The 15203-nt window shown below is 44.0% G+C and overlaps 1 protein-coding gene across 1 annotated transcript; it reads left to right on the plus strand.

Annotated features, from left to right (window-relative positions):
• Positions 1 to 7731: 7731 nt before the first annotated feature.
• On the plus strand, positions 7732 to 13059 carry LOC121009575 (gastrula zinc finger protein XlCGF26.1-like). The gene is made up of 2 exons (XM_040442794.1): positions 7732 to 7899; positions 10780 to 13059. Exon 2 carries the CDS (start codon positions 10929 to 10931, stop codon positions 12411 to 12413), a length of 1485 nt encoding a protein of 494 aa, XP_040298728.1. The 5' UTR covers positions 7732 to 7899; positions 10780 to 10928; the 3' UTR covers positions 12414 to 13059.
• Positions 13060 to 15203: the final 2144 nt, after the last annotated feature.

The raw sequence follows: 15203 nt of genomic DNA on the forward strand, positions 1-15203 counted from the left end.
TATACAGGTCCTTCTCAAAAAATTAGCATATTGTGATAAAGTTCATTATTTTCTGTAATGTACTAATAAACATTAGACTTTCATATATTTTAGATTCATTACACACAACTGAAGTAGTTCAAGTAGTTTTCTTGTTTTAATATTGATGATTTTGGCATACAGCTCATGAAAACCCCAAATTCCTATCTAAAAAAATTAGCATATCATGAAAAGGTTCTCTAAACGAGCTATTAACCTAATAATCTGAATCAACTAATTAACTCTAAACACCTGCAAAAGATTCCTGAGGCTTTTAAAAACTCCCAGCCTGGTTCATTACTCAAAACCACAATCATGGGTAAGACTGCCGACCTGACTTCTGTCCAGAAGGCCATCATTGACACCCTCAAGCAAGAGGGTAAGACACAGAAAATAATTTCTGAACGAATAGGCTGTTCCCAGAGTGCTGTATCAAGGCACCTCAGTGGGAAGTCTGTGGGAAGGAAAAAGTGTGGCAGAAAACGCTGCACAACGAGAAGAGGTGACCGGACCCTGAGGAAGATTGTGGAGATGGACCGATTCCAGACCTTGGGGGACCTGCGGAAGCAGTGGACTGAGTCTGTGCAGGAAATGGGCTACAGGTGCCGCATTCCCCAGGTCAAGCCACTTTTGAACCAGAAACCGCGGCAGAAGCGCCTGACCTGGGCTACAAAGAAGCTTTTTTCGGATGAAAGCAAATTTTGCATGTCATTCGGAAATCAAGGTGCCAGAGTCTGGAGGAAGACTGTGGAGAGGGAAATGCCAAAATGCCTGAAGTCCAGTGTCAAGTACCCACAGTCAGTGATGGTCTGGGGTGCCATATCAGCTGCTGGTGGTGGTCCACTGTGTTTTATCAAGGGCAGGGTCAATGCAGCTAGCTATCAGGAGATTTTGGAGCACTTCATGCTTCCATCTGCTGAAAAGCTTTATAGAGATGAAGATTTCATTTTTCAGCACGACCTGGCACCTGCTCACAGTGCCAAAACCACTGGTAAATGGTTTACTGACCATGGTATTACTGTGCTCAATTGGCCTGCCAACTCTCCTGACCTGAACCCCATAGAGAATCTGTGGGATATTGGGAAGAGAAAGTTGAGAGACGCAAGACCCAACACTCTGGATGAGCTTAAGGCCGCTATCGAAGCATCCTGGGCCTCCATAACACCTCAGCAGTGCCACAGGCTGATTGCCTCCATGCCACGCCACATTGAAGCAGTCATTTCTGCAAAAGGATTCCCGACCAAGTATTGAGTGCATAACTGAACTTAATTATTTGAAGGTTGAGTTTTTTTGTATTAAAAACACTTTTCTTTTATTGGTCGGATGAAATATGCTAATTTTTTGATATAGGAATTTTGGGTTTTCATGAGCTGTATGCCAAAATCATCAATATTAAAACAAGAAAAGGCTTGAACTACTTCAGTTGTGTGTAATGAATCTAAAATATATGAAAGTCTAATGTTTATCAGTACATTACAGAAAATAATGAACTTTATCACAATATGCTAATTTTTTGAGAAGGAACTGTAAATGTTTGTCTACCTCGTTATGGAACTATTTTAACAAAATTGTTACACGGCCCAACACAAAGCAGACAAACATGACTATGCCAACCCCTGGAGTGGAGTAAAAATCGGAATGTTTTTGCGCCTAATTCATGCATAAAAAACACACACCTACATAAATAGGCTGGAAAAAAAAAATGTGAAAAAAAAAAAAGCAGCATAAGGCCTCATGCACATGACCGTTAGGCTGCTGTGGCCGTATTGCGGCCCGAAAACGACGGGTCGGCAATCCATGGCCACTGGCCGTGTGCACTACGCATCATGGATGCGGACCCGTTCACTTAAATGGGTCCGCAATTCCGGAGTGCTTCTGTGGTGTTTCTTTCCGTTGTTCCACACTGCAAAAAAATATGACCTGTCATATTTTTTTGCGGTGTGGACACACCACTGACCCATTCAACTTGAATGGGTCCGGCCCGCTGCTGAAAATTGTCAAACGAGGCACAAATGCCTCCAGAACAGGCGCACTTTCATTAGTAAATGCAGCTAAAAAAATTAGACTAAGGCCTCATGCACACGAACGTATTTTCTTTCAGTGTCCAGTCAGTTTTTTGCGGACTGTATACGGAACTATTTATTTCAATGGGTCCGCAAAAAAAAAACGGAAGTTACTCCATGTGCATTCTGTTTCCATATTTTCTTTTCGCAAAAAAAAAAAAAGATCATGTCCCATTATTGTCTGCATTACGGGCCAGGATAGGACTGTTCTATTAGGGACCAGCTGTTCCGGACTGCAAAATACATAACGTTGTGTGCATGAGGCCTAAGGTTACTTTCACATATGCGCTTCATTTCAGTTTTGAGATCAAAGAAGATTTCACAACCGGGCCAAAACGGTTCCGTTTTGTCCCCACGCATTCTGAATGGAAAGAGATCCGTCCCGTCGGCATTCCGTTTTGTGACTGCAAGCTGCGTTTTTTTCGTCTGGTCATCGAAATGGAACAAAAACATCTGTCACTAAAAACAATGTATGTCAGTGGTGACAGATCAGGTTTTTTAGGATCTATTTCAATTTCACACAACGGCATCCTAACGGAACGGATGCATCCTGATGTGTAATCAAAATGGAACCGTTTTGGTCAGGCTTAGAGATCCTCTGCCGGATCTCAGAACCTCAATCCAAAACGCAGATGTGAAAGTAGCCTAAAACAGGAGCAAAACCCTATTATCAATGACCCCCCATTGTGGCTTATGTATGTTGGTGTGCAGAGTGGCCATGTAACCTGTAGGCAGGCTGTGTGAAGTGGAATTGGGTCCCCCTGCGGCACCACATTTTCCCATAGAAGCAGCGCTCCTAGATGAGAATACCTCCAACTATACAATTCTGCATGACTCTCCATGAGAAGAAACCTGGCGCTACATGGAAAAATAGTATACGCTGTCACACCGTGGGTCCCTGAGCCATAGGCATAAGGCACAGCAGCTCCAATGTCAGATGTCGCACAACTGTTTCAGTCCATTGGAATACCTTTTGAGTTACATGCAAATATGTATTCATCTGTATTGCCGTCCATGTTCTATTTTTTTGTGGTGCGGAGGGATCACAGACCCATTCAATGGGTTGTATCCGTCGCGGCAGCTGCACGTATGTTGTCTGTGTATTGGGAACCGCAAATTGCAGCCCCCAATGCACAGAACGGCCGAACAATGGCTGTGTGCATGAGCCCTAATACAGTACCATTAAATATGGGTTCTTTAAAATCTCATGTACACAGTGCCAACATTTTCGTGTTGTACCGGAGTGGTTAGGGAATGGCAAGTCCTACTGCCAACACCTACCTGCCATTCCATAAAAATCCAGCCATGTTACAATTTGAAAAAGTGCCTTAGCAACCCAGCTTTTCTTCATTCTTTTATCTTACCCATCTGAGCATTTTGGATGAGATATACACCCCCTCCTGTACTTTACCAGCCATCATGTTACAATACCTACAATTAATAGACCATCTGAACAGAACCTTATCCACAAAGCAAAATCTGGGAAACTACCCTGGAATAAAACAGGAGGGAAGTGATGGGGCACAGCAATCTTCTGTGGGCAAAACCCGCTGCCACACGGTACTACTGGACCCATCAGCTCTTCCAGAACCTACGCATGGATTTCTCAGCTGACTGATGACCTCGGAGGTGTCGACATAGATTTTCTCTAGAATTTTTTTTATTAACAGTACAAAAACGTCAGCAAATATTTTTCTTTTGCCACCTGTGGAATTTTTTTTTTTCCGAATAGAGAAAAAATGCCATGAGCTTCAGCATGCTGCATTTCTGAAAAAGAAGCAAGACAAAAAACGCCACTTAATGGACGTCAGGAGGGGGAAAAAAACTAACTTTTTTCCAAACACCTTCAGCTAACAGCTGGAGCTGGCATTTTTTTTTACTGAAAAAAAAAAAAAACATCACAAAAGTGCAAAAGAAAAAAAAAAAGAAAGCAGACATTTTTTTTTTTAAATAATGGCATTTTAAGTCCCTTGGCACTTTATTTTAAATTGCAGCATGCGCTGGGTGTGGTGTTATTTCATACATTTTACTATAGACATCTCTCTCTACACGTATGTCGGAGAAACACAAGTAAAATGTGTGAATAGAAGACACCACCCCAAAAACAAGCTAGTAAAAAAATGCATAAATTTCATGTGCTTTTAAAAGCCAAAAATCTGCCATGAAAAAAGATATAGTGTGGCAGTGTCCTTACCGGTAGCAAAACCCTCTATATTCTCACATGGGTCTTGGACCTGAGGTGCTGCTCATGGTGTATAGTCAGCTTTGTAAGGGCACCTTTATTTTTTTTCTACTCTTCTTCCATAGTGTTTGGCTGCTTTCTAACAATCTCATCCACACATTTTCTGTGTGTCCATTGACCTGTGGTACAGACTTTGGAATCTGCAGCATGTGATGGATTTTCATTGCTGATTTCATCCTGCATAGGAAATACATGCAGATTTTGTAGTTAATGTAGAAATACTTTAAAATGTGCATCCCCATGTGCATTTGTGAGTTTAAAAAAAAAATTAAAAAAAGTTTGCATAATGGCTGTGCTTCTTGGTACAATTATAACTGTGAAGGAACAGGTCTTTTTCAGGGTTCCCTAATGTTTCTTTCAGCCATATTATTCCCTGTTTCAGCTGCGCAGCTAGCTGCATTTCACTCAGAAGCAGGGGGTGTCTCCCTTCTGCCAGCACGGTATGAGGTGACCTCACTTCCCACTTTGTTTTCTTCTAGAGAGTTCAGAAAGCTGATAAGGAGGGAGAAATCACACGTACAGGAGCTTCTCTGCTCTTCAGAAGCAGTTCTTTTACCCGGCTAAGGATCTCAGCTAGCTCTAACACCCCCCCACTTCCTCTCCAGTCTTCTAAGTCTCTTACAAGGGACAACAGGCAGTGGACTGAAACTTAGGCAGACGTGAGACCCCTAGCCTTTTTTCAGGTGGATGCAGGCAAAGTGATTTAGAAATGTGCTCTATTAAATGAAATTGTGTGAAAGTACAGTGACTCTCCATAGGGGTATTCCAGGCTACTACTGGATACCTGATTGGTGGTGATCCTGCCACTGTGGCCCCTATCAGCAGCTGATTGCCCATAGACCCTACAGGGATATTTCCCGGTGGGCAGATGCCCCAGACGGCCACTCAAGTCCTCCTGTCTGCCTCTGACGGGTACATAATGAGCTCTCGGCTGTAATTAACGCTGTGAGAATCAGGTTGTCATGTACCCGGCCAGTGACCACACATGTCCTCTGGAATTCAACTACTGTGACCCTCACCCTCCAAGCCCCCTTCTCCATAGACAACTGGAGGAGGAGGACAGAAGATGGCAGCTATTGATGGTCAACACAGAGGGCTAGCTTTAGGCCTCTTTCACACGACAGTATGTCTTTTTCAGTGTTTTGCGGTCCGTTTTAAACGGATCTGTTGTTCCGTTTTTTGTTTCCGTTGTGTTTCCGTTCAGTTTGTCCGTTCCGTTTTTCCGTATGGCAAATATAGTATACAGTAAAGTCATAGAAAAAATTGGGCTGGGGATAACATTTTCAATAGATGGATCCGCAAAAAACGGAACGGATACGGAAGACATACGGATGCACTTCCGTATGCATTCCGTTTTTTTGCGGACCCATAGACTTTAATGGAGCCACGGAATGTGATTTGCGGCCAAATATAGGACATGTTCTATGTTAAAACGGAACGGAAAAACGGAAACGGAATGCATACGGAGTACATTCCGTTTTTTTTGCGGAACCATTGAAATCAATGGTTCCGTATACGGACCGCAAAAAACGGCCTGCAAAACGGAAAAAAAAAAATGGCCGTGTGAAAGAGGCCTTAGGGACAGTATATTGTACTACACTGTATTTGGATATGCTGGGATGGTATTTTGCGCTATGGTATTGTTGACCCCGCCTACTTGTGTTGCCCCGCCTTTTGTTAATTTGGACCTGCCTACAAAATGGGGCCACTTTTAGGCCCCTTTCACACGAGGGTGACGGATTGGCTCCGGATGCGTTCAGTGAAACTCGCACCATTTTGCAAGCAAGTTTAGTCACATTTGTCTGCGATTGCGTTCAGTTTTTCCGCGCGGGTGCAATGCGTTTTTCACGTGATAAAAAACTGAAGGTTTACAAACAGCATCTCCTAGCAACCATCAGTGAAAAAAGCATTGCACCCACACTTGCTTCCGGATTCAATGCGTTTTTCACTGAAGTCCCATTCACTTCTATAGGGCCAGGGCTGCATGAAAAACGCAGAATATGGCTACATGCACACGACCGTATGTGTTTTGCGGTCCAAAAATTGGGGATCCGCAAAAAAAACCTGATGCCATTTTTTTTTTTATGCGGATCCATTGTAACAATGCCTAAAACGGACAAGAATAGGACATGTTCTATTTTTTTTGCGGGGCTACAGAATGGACATACGGATGCGGATAGCACACAGTGTGCTGTCCGCATTTTTTGTGGACCCATTGAAATGAATGGGTTCTCATCCTATGCGCAAAATAAATAAATAAATACGTTCGTGTGCATGAACTGATGCGTGAAAAACAACGCTCATGTACACAGACCCATTGAAATAAATGGGTCAGGATTCAGTGCGGGTGCTATGGGTTTTTCAGTGCGTGTGAAAGGGGCCTTCGTTTTTTTTTTTTTTTCCCAGGGCCACTTTAAGTTCCCAGTCCGTCCCTGGTCCTGTTCCCCTTTCAAGCACGCCACTCCCTTTATTCTCTATGGGACTGCTGGAGTACAGCCCTTGCCCTTTTTAGGGCTGTCCCATAGAGAATGAGTGAAGCGTCAGGATGGATGCTCTATATTGGGATGGGCCGATAGTACCCCCAGTCTCCGGACTGGTGGAGGTCCCACCACTCAGAACCCCCCCCCCCCATCAGACAACTTGGAGTAACCGGAAAGCATAAATAGCACCTCATGAATATATTACTTTGATTCCAATTTCCCTACATGTGAAGTCCAGACAAGGCGAAAAAAAAACAAGAAAACTTCTGCTGTTAATTTTTCTACAAGGGCAATCATTTAACCTCTCAGGTACCACGGCATCTGAGCCTTGTGATCAAAAAGTCATACACTCTCCAAAGGGGTATCACTGAAAAGGACAGATCGCCCCAGCGAAAAATAAAGTGTCGCACAGCTCCGTAGATAGAAAAAAAAAAAAAAAAAAAAAAGTTCTATGGAGATAAAAAAAAAAAAAAAATTGTTCTGTATAAAAACACAAAAAAAAACTATATCTCCGTAACGGTACTGATTTTTTTTTTTACAGCCTCCCACTACATTGTATGCAATATTAAAGACTTCCATTAAAAAGTACAACTTTTCTCTCAAAATCCACCTCCTCATACAGCTGTATGCATACGGCTCCGGCAAGGCAGGGGGTGAACATAAAAGGGGGTGAGGAGCTGCAGATTTACATGGCAGATAACGGTAGCCTCCCCCCATAATAACATTACACTGAGGAATTGCTATTTATGCATTTCTATCCACGCAGGGAAAGCAGTGACAATGTGGCAGGCACACACAGAGGGAGAGACTTGGTAAGGGCTGGTACAGCGGCGCCCCCCTCACTGGTCAGCAGCAGCGGGGGAACAGGAACCAGGTCACTTGTGTAGGAAGTAGACGCGTCGTCGGGGGGACAACGGGAGACCTCCGCGCATGCGCACTGCGGGCCACCCCCCGCCGCTGTGTGTTTCCCTCCCGCACTACATGACCCATGATCCTCCGCGAGTTGCAGCAGCAGCAGCTGTCTTGTTGTGATGGAAGTTTAGGGAGCGTGGACGGGCAATGGCTCCTGTGCTGGGACCGGTGGTGATGTGTAGATGTGAGTGCTGCTTGTGTGTGCACTGAGGGTGATGGGGACTGGCTATGTGGACGGGGACGGGCACTGCTGCATGGGTGGCTGGCACTGCAGCCAACGGGACCTTGTGTGGAGGAGAGCAGCAGACGCTTGCAGCATTTATTACTCTTTAGAGGGGAATAATCCTGCAGCAAATAGATATATGCATTCAGTTACACCTTTGAAAAGGATATACGTGCGACCGCCCTGTACTATATATATATATATATATATATATATATCATAAGGGGTGTGGCTAAATGCAGGTTACGAGCGTATACATTGCGTCGTTGCACCCATTTTCTGACGGGGCATTCCGGGACAAGGCTTCTTAAAGGGCTCGTCCGAGATAAGGAAATATTTCCCCAAGGCTAGGATTTATGTTAAATTATTAAAAAAATAAAGACCCTATACCGTGGCCTCAGCTGTCTTGGGTGTGTACAGCAGAGACCAGTTATTGGCTGCAGTGGTCACGCAGGGCTATATATACGGCTGTGTCACCGCCGCAGCCATGTGAACACAGGTCGGAAACAGATGAAATGTGTGAGTAGAGGTTCTTTTATTCATTTAGGTCTCACACACACAAACGTATTTTTTTTCCGTTCAGTTTATTTTTTATTTTTACAGATCCGTATGCGGAACCCTTCACGTCAATGGGGCTGGAAAAAAAACAGAACTGACTCCGTGTGCATCCCGTTTCCGTATGTCTGTTCTGCAAAAAAAAAATTGTGGACAAGGACAGGCAGTGTTACAGTGGATCCGCCAAAAAAACAAATGCAATACGGATGTCACACAGATTTTTTATTTTTTTTGGTGGATATGTATTTTGCGGACCACAAAATACATACGGTCGTGTTCATGAGCCCTAAAGCTAGGGCTACACGACACATAGGGTACAGCTACACTGCAGCATGTGTCGCGGGACATTGATGTCGCGCAACAATTTTTTATAATGATAGTCTATGGTGTCCTACTGCGACACGACAGTCACAGAAAAATCCATCTTGTGTGGTTTTTTTGTGACTGTTGTGTCGCAGTATGTCGTAAGTCGCAGTGCGACAAGTACTTGCGTCCCCCATGTAATAACTATTCTGGAACATCTGACTCTGTGTTGTGCTGTTCCTTTATTATTCCTGCTAGAATTTACGAATGCTTTACTAGCAGTTTGCAATAAAGGTCCAGATGGCTGTTACCCATTGGAGGATGTGTCCCTGCACAGTCTGACACTGTCCAAGCATTGCTGCCAGTGTCAGATTGTGCAGGGACACCCAGCTGGACCTTCATTGCAAACAGCTAATATTTTGTTCATAAATTCTAGCAGGAATAATAAAGGAGTGGCACATCATAGTTATAACAACAGATGCCGCACAATTGTTATTGTTACCAAAAAACAGACATGTTAGGAGAGGGGACAGGTCCCAGATCAACAACAAAAATATCAACTTGCCAAGGTCTTGGGGGTCCCAGGGGCTGGACCTGCTCTGATGACATTTTCCAAAGGTTTTCCAGCACTATATGTGACTTACCCATATATATTACTATAACAGAATAACCTCCACTGTCATACCGGAAGTCCTTGCTTCAGTACAGCACTCGCTGTCCGCAGATATAGGAGCAGGCGACCAGACCCGTCAGACTCGTGTTAGTTAAACTGCACAGGACATGAGACCAGCGTGTGCTGATCTACCTACAGATCCCCCATTATTACTGCTAGTACATATTGCTGTATTACTTCCCCATGTAGCTTGTATGGACACCCCTGTGAGTCTGCTGGGCCGTACTGTAATTCCACATGATGCTGCTACAGAAGCACGCTGAGTTTATTCATACGTTAGAAAAAAAAATTAAATCGAAGTGGGTCCTATCTGATGCCGTATTATTTATTTCCGTTACCTATATGGCGCCAGTGTATTCGGCAGTGTATATTACAGAGCTGTTCTCCTCTCGTAGTGTTGCTTTTAGGGACAGGTATCTTAAAAGGGCATCTGTCAGCAGATTTGTCCCTATGACACTGGCTGACCTGTTACATGTGCGCTTGGCAGCTGAAGACATCAGTGTTGGTCCCATGTTCATATGTGCCCGCATTGCTGAGAAAAATGATGTTTTATTATATGCAAATGAGCTTCTAGGAGCAATGGGGGCGTTCCCATTACACCTAGAGGCTCTGCTCTCTCTGTAACTGCCGCGTCCTCTGCACTTTGACGTGATAGGTGTGATGAAGTTCTCACTGCCTGGCCCTGTCAATCAAAGTGCAGAGGACGCAGAAGTTGCAGAGAGAGCTGAGCCTCTAGGTGTAATGGTAACGCCCCCATTGCTCCTACAGGCTCATTTGCATATATTAAAACATCATTTTTCTCAGCAATGCAGACACCTAGGACATGGGACCAACACAGAGGTCTTCAGCTGCCAAGCGCACATGTAACAGGTCAGCCAGTGTCATAGGTACAAATCTGCTGACAGATGCCCCTTAACATACATCACTGGCAGAGCGGAGCCGCAGAGACTACCCATGCCTCCATACATGTGTTTGTATGTGTCCGTCGTGTGCCCCTTTATCTCCCCGTCAGCAGTTTTTCTAGTCATCATAGTAACCCTGGTTTTGTCCAGCTCCGGAGAAGGTAACAAACATGGCACATTTGGGATACACTGGAACAGGGGTCAGCAACCCTTCAGCTGTGAAACTACAACTCCCAGCATGCACACTTGCTTGGCTGCTCTTGTAACTCCTGTAGAAGCGAATGGAGCATGCTGGGAGTTGTAGTTTCAGAAGAGCTGGAGTGCCAGATCCCTGCCCTAGAGTCTCCATACTTATATATACACAACAATATGCTAATTTTACTTTTTTTTGCCTTTTTTCTCTACTAGACTAAAGATGTCGCCGCTGCTTTTCCAGTGGATCCCATTTATCCTATTGCCTGCAAAGGTTTCCATTACAAATGGAGCTCTGATCCCCTGAGCGACTTTGTTGCCATCACCAAGACGTTCAATTAAACAATATTTTGATCCATCAAAAAATGAATGAAAACTTCATCCCGGCCCCCATAAACCTGACATTGCACAAATATCACTGTAGAGAATGTGGTGAGAGCTTCAATAGTGAGTCTGCCCACCTGTCCCATCAACTGGTCCACACCATAAAAACAGAATCAACGTCTCCCACCCACGTACCTAACCATGAGTATTCACCTCTGGCCCTGCCAAAAACAGAACCGGTACAATGTTCGGAATGCGGAGATTATTTTTCATCCATTTTTCAACTTCACGATCATTTTACAACCCACGTAAGGGAGCGACCCTTTCCTTGTACAAAATGTGGGAAAGCTTTCAGCTGGAAGTCGAATCTTAAGAGACATTTGAAGATCCACACGAAGGAAAACTTTGTGATCACAAGATGTGTCAATGGAGATACATGGGAGGAAATCCAGACTGAACTGAGACCCTTCCCTTGCTCTCAGTGTGGAAAGACCTTTACGTGTATTACATCGCTTAAGAAGCACGAGAAGCTCCACTCATCCCAATCGGCGTACGCCTGCCCCGAATGTGGAAAGCAGTTCTCTTCAAGTTCCAAGGTGAAAAGTCACCTGAAAACTCATTCTGGCGAGAAACCATTTCAGTGTATGAAATGCGGTAAACGGTTTGGCTGGAACTCTAATCTCAAGAGACATCAAAGGGTCCACGTTGGAGGAAAAGGATGCAAACCATTTATTGAACCTTCGAGCTCCAGCATGGACACCCAAACCCTCAACGATTGTGCCGAGCTATTCACCAAGAACGTCTACTATGTGAGCAACGATGAGATCCACACGGTGGTCAAGCTGTTCCCGTGTTTAGAGTGCGGAAATTATTTCAACAGTTATTTACAGCTCAAAAAGCACCATCAAGTCCACACCAAGCAGAAGGCTCTCATCTGCGATGAATGTGGAGTAACGTTCACTTGTAAATTTAAGTTCCGCAGCCATCAGAAGGTCCACACGAGGGAGAAGCCATTCCGATGCCTCACGTGCGGAAGATGCTTCGGCTGGAAATCGAACCTTACAAGGCACCTGAAGGTTCACGCCAACGAAAAACCTTTAGTCTGTCAAGAATGCGGTAGGAAATTTCTGTGGAGCTTAAATCTCAGGAGACATCTGAAAATTCATATAGGACAAAGGATTGCTATGTGTCGTCAAAATAAGTCAGTTCTGACCTACAAGAAGATTGGTCCTATTGCCAACAAAATGGTCCAGACAAGATATAGAGAAGTTGCACAGCTTGGCCAGGACTTTTATTATATATCCATGTCTGGAAAGCAACGGAAAGTTCAGCTAGGAACAAAACTGTATGGATGCGTTAAGTGTGGTAGAAGGTTCCGGTCATATTTTAATCTTTTCCTTCACAGAAGGAGTCATGCAAGGTCAAAACTGTTTTCATGTTCTTGGTGCGGCAAAAAGTTTCCAGCTGAAAGACAACTACTTCATCATGAGATATTTCACAGCGGGGAAAGTATTGTCATTTTATGAGGTGGAAAAAAACTGGTTTTAGGCTCTTGGACTTATGGTCTCGTTATGGTCTCCACGTTAGAAAATCTTTAGGTAGAACTTCTGTTGAAAGACCAAAAAACCTACAATAGATGTTATTTGTACGTTAGGTTGATGTATATATGTATTGTTGGCGTGGTGAATTTAATGATTTCAATATGAGACAGTTATATAAGCTAAGAAACGTCCACCCTGTGTCACCACTAGGAAGGACACTCAGAAGTTGAGTTGGTTTTGCAAAAATCTAAATTTGGATTTTATGAGGTGTCTACATTCAGTATTTTATTTTGCATTTGGGTGCAAACAGTTCCACTGTACCAGCAGACCTTAGTCATTGGTCAATCTGTGGCATGCACCATATGTTTGGCCTCTTGAAGTAGTACTGTAGTATTTGGCAGTGTGGCCCCTGAATACCTTTGCCCTATAGCATTTCTTGCGGTATTACATTAAATTGCATCAGTTAGCAGATTTGTACCTGTTGCCTGCGCTCCTGGCCGCTTACAGGGGTATTCCCATCACAATGATCACTGTTAAATCTGTTAATGATTTGACAGTGATCATTTTTTGTAAATACATTTAATTACCCAATTCCCACCCTTTTTGAGAAAATAAGTCCCCTCTCACCTGATCGTTGTCTTTCGTCTCCCCTGGTTACGGCCACCTCTCCTGTCAAATCCCGCCGGGCCGCGCTTGCGCAGAAGACTAAAGATTTTCTCCCGGCCGGGCAATGTCCTGAATGCGCACGCAGCCGCACATGCGCCATGATGACTTCTTCCTGGCCAGTATAGTACAGAGCCGCGAACGCGCACGCCGGCTCTGTACTATACAGGCCAGGAATAAGTCACCATGGCGCATGCGCGGCGGCGTGTGCGTTCAGGACATTGCGCGGCCCGGCAGGTAGAAAGTCTTCTGTGCAAGGCCGGCCGAAGAATCCAGGAAGTGAACGTCGCGCTCAACAAGAGGAAGTATAAAAAGTGAAGATGGGAATACCCCTTTAAGTCATCTGTGTTGGTCAAATGTTCACATGTGCCCGCATTGCTGAGAAAAATAATGTTTTAATATATGCAAATGGACCTCTAGGAGCAACGGGGGCGTTGTCATTACACCTACAGGCTCTGCTTTCTCTGCAACTGCTGCACCCTCTCCACTCTGATGGACAGGGGCAGGCAGTGAAAACCTCATCACATCTAGCCCGTCAGTCAAGTGCAGAGAGTGTAGTAGTTGAAAAGAGAGCAGAGCCTCTAGGTGTAATGGTAACGCCCCCATTGCTCCTAGAGGCTCATTTGCATGTATTAAAACATCATTTTTCTCAGTAATGCGGGCACATATGAACATGGGACCAAACACTGATACCTTCAGCTGCCAAGCGCACATGTAACAGGTCAGCCAGTGTCATAGGTAAGAATCTGCTGACAGATGCCCTTTGACAATTTTTTACCCCATTTTTATGGCATCTAAAATGCAACAAACTTTTCAGATACCTGCTTTTTCGTTGAGAAATTGGGACACGTGTCTGAAGTGTTTTTGGGAGTAGAAATAGTTTACTAAATTAAAGGGATTGTCCCCCATCAATCTTTGCTTCTTGACCCCTCTCAACTCGTATATTTCCAAAATAGCTAAGAAATATTGCATTTTTGCACCAAAATGGCACCATTAAAACCGCCCCCTCATGTATCATCGGTGGGTGATCCGACTTTCTGCATCCCGTCGCAGCTTTTACATACTTTATGACACACTACTAATTTATTTTAATTTAGGTCAATCGTCTTAAACTTTTTTAAAAATATTTTTTAACACTTATTGTCCCTTACTTTGACATAAGGGAGTGCGTTATTTAATATTGTAGATTGCCTTTCGGTAGTCCCAAATTAGGCTAAATTCACCTGCATTCAGGGACCATGTTGAGTTTACATGTGTGAATAGTGCCGCCAAAGTATAACCCAGAGGTAGGCAGTTATATGCCTATACACACCTACTGATTCCCCTTTGTAAAAGTCAAGTGTACCGCCTGGTATATGTTTTTTTTCTCTATGTCATACATTTGAATTTAAAAGCCAACTGTAAGGGTTATACTGGGGTGTATCGTCCAAAGTCTTGTTGGGTGTATACAGTGGGGCAAAAAAGTATTTAGTCAGCCACCAATTGAGCAAGTTCTCCCACTTAAAAAGATGAGAGGCCTGTAACTTTCATCATGGGTATACCTCAACTATGAGAGACATGAGGGGGGAAAAAATCCAGAAAATCACATTATCAGATTTTTATTTTTTTTTAAAGAATTTTTTTGCAAATTATGGTGGAAAATAAGTATTTGGTCAATAACAAAAGTTCATCTCAATGCTTTGTTATATACCCTTTGTTGGCAATGACTGAGGTCAAACGTTTTCTGTAAGTCTTCACAAGGTTTTCACACACTGTTGCTGGTATTTTGGCCCATTCCTCCACGCAGATCTCCTCTAGAGCAGTGATGTTTTGGGGCTGTCGCTGGGCAACACGGACTTTCAACTCCCTCCAAAGGTTTTCTATAGGGTTGAGATCTGGAGACTGGCTAGGCCACTCCAGGACCTTGAAATGCTTCTTACGAAGCCACTCCTTCGTTGCCCGGGCGGTGTGTTTGGGATCATTGTCATGCTGAAAGACCCAGCCACGTTTCATCTTCAATGCCCTTGCTGATGGAAGGAGGTTTTCACTCAAAATCGTCCTGGTCCATTTGCAGAAAAACAGCCCCAAATCATGATGTTTCCACCCCCATGCTTCACAGAAGGCATGGTGTTC

Source organism: Bufo bufo, chromosome 8 (assembly GCF_905171765.1).
Source record: "Bufo bufo chromosome 8, aBufBuf1.1, whole genome shotgun sequence".
Lineage (NCBI taxonomy): Eukaryota > Metazoa > Chordata > Amphibia > Anura > Bufonidae > Bufo > Bufo bufo.

Bases quoted from the DNA above. Each gene is read 5' to 3' on its own strand.
- LOC121009575 (XM_040442794.1), top strand. From the start codon at position 10,929: ATGAATGAAAACTTCATCCCGGCCCCCATAAACCTGACATTGCACAAA.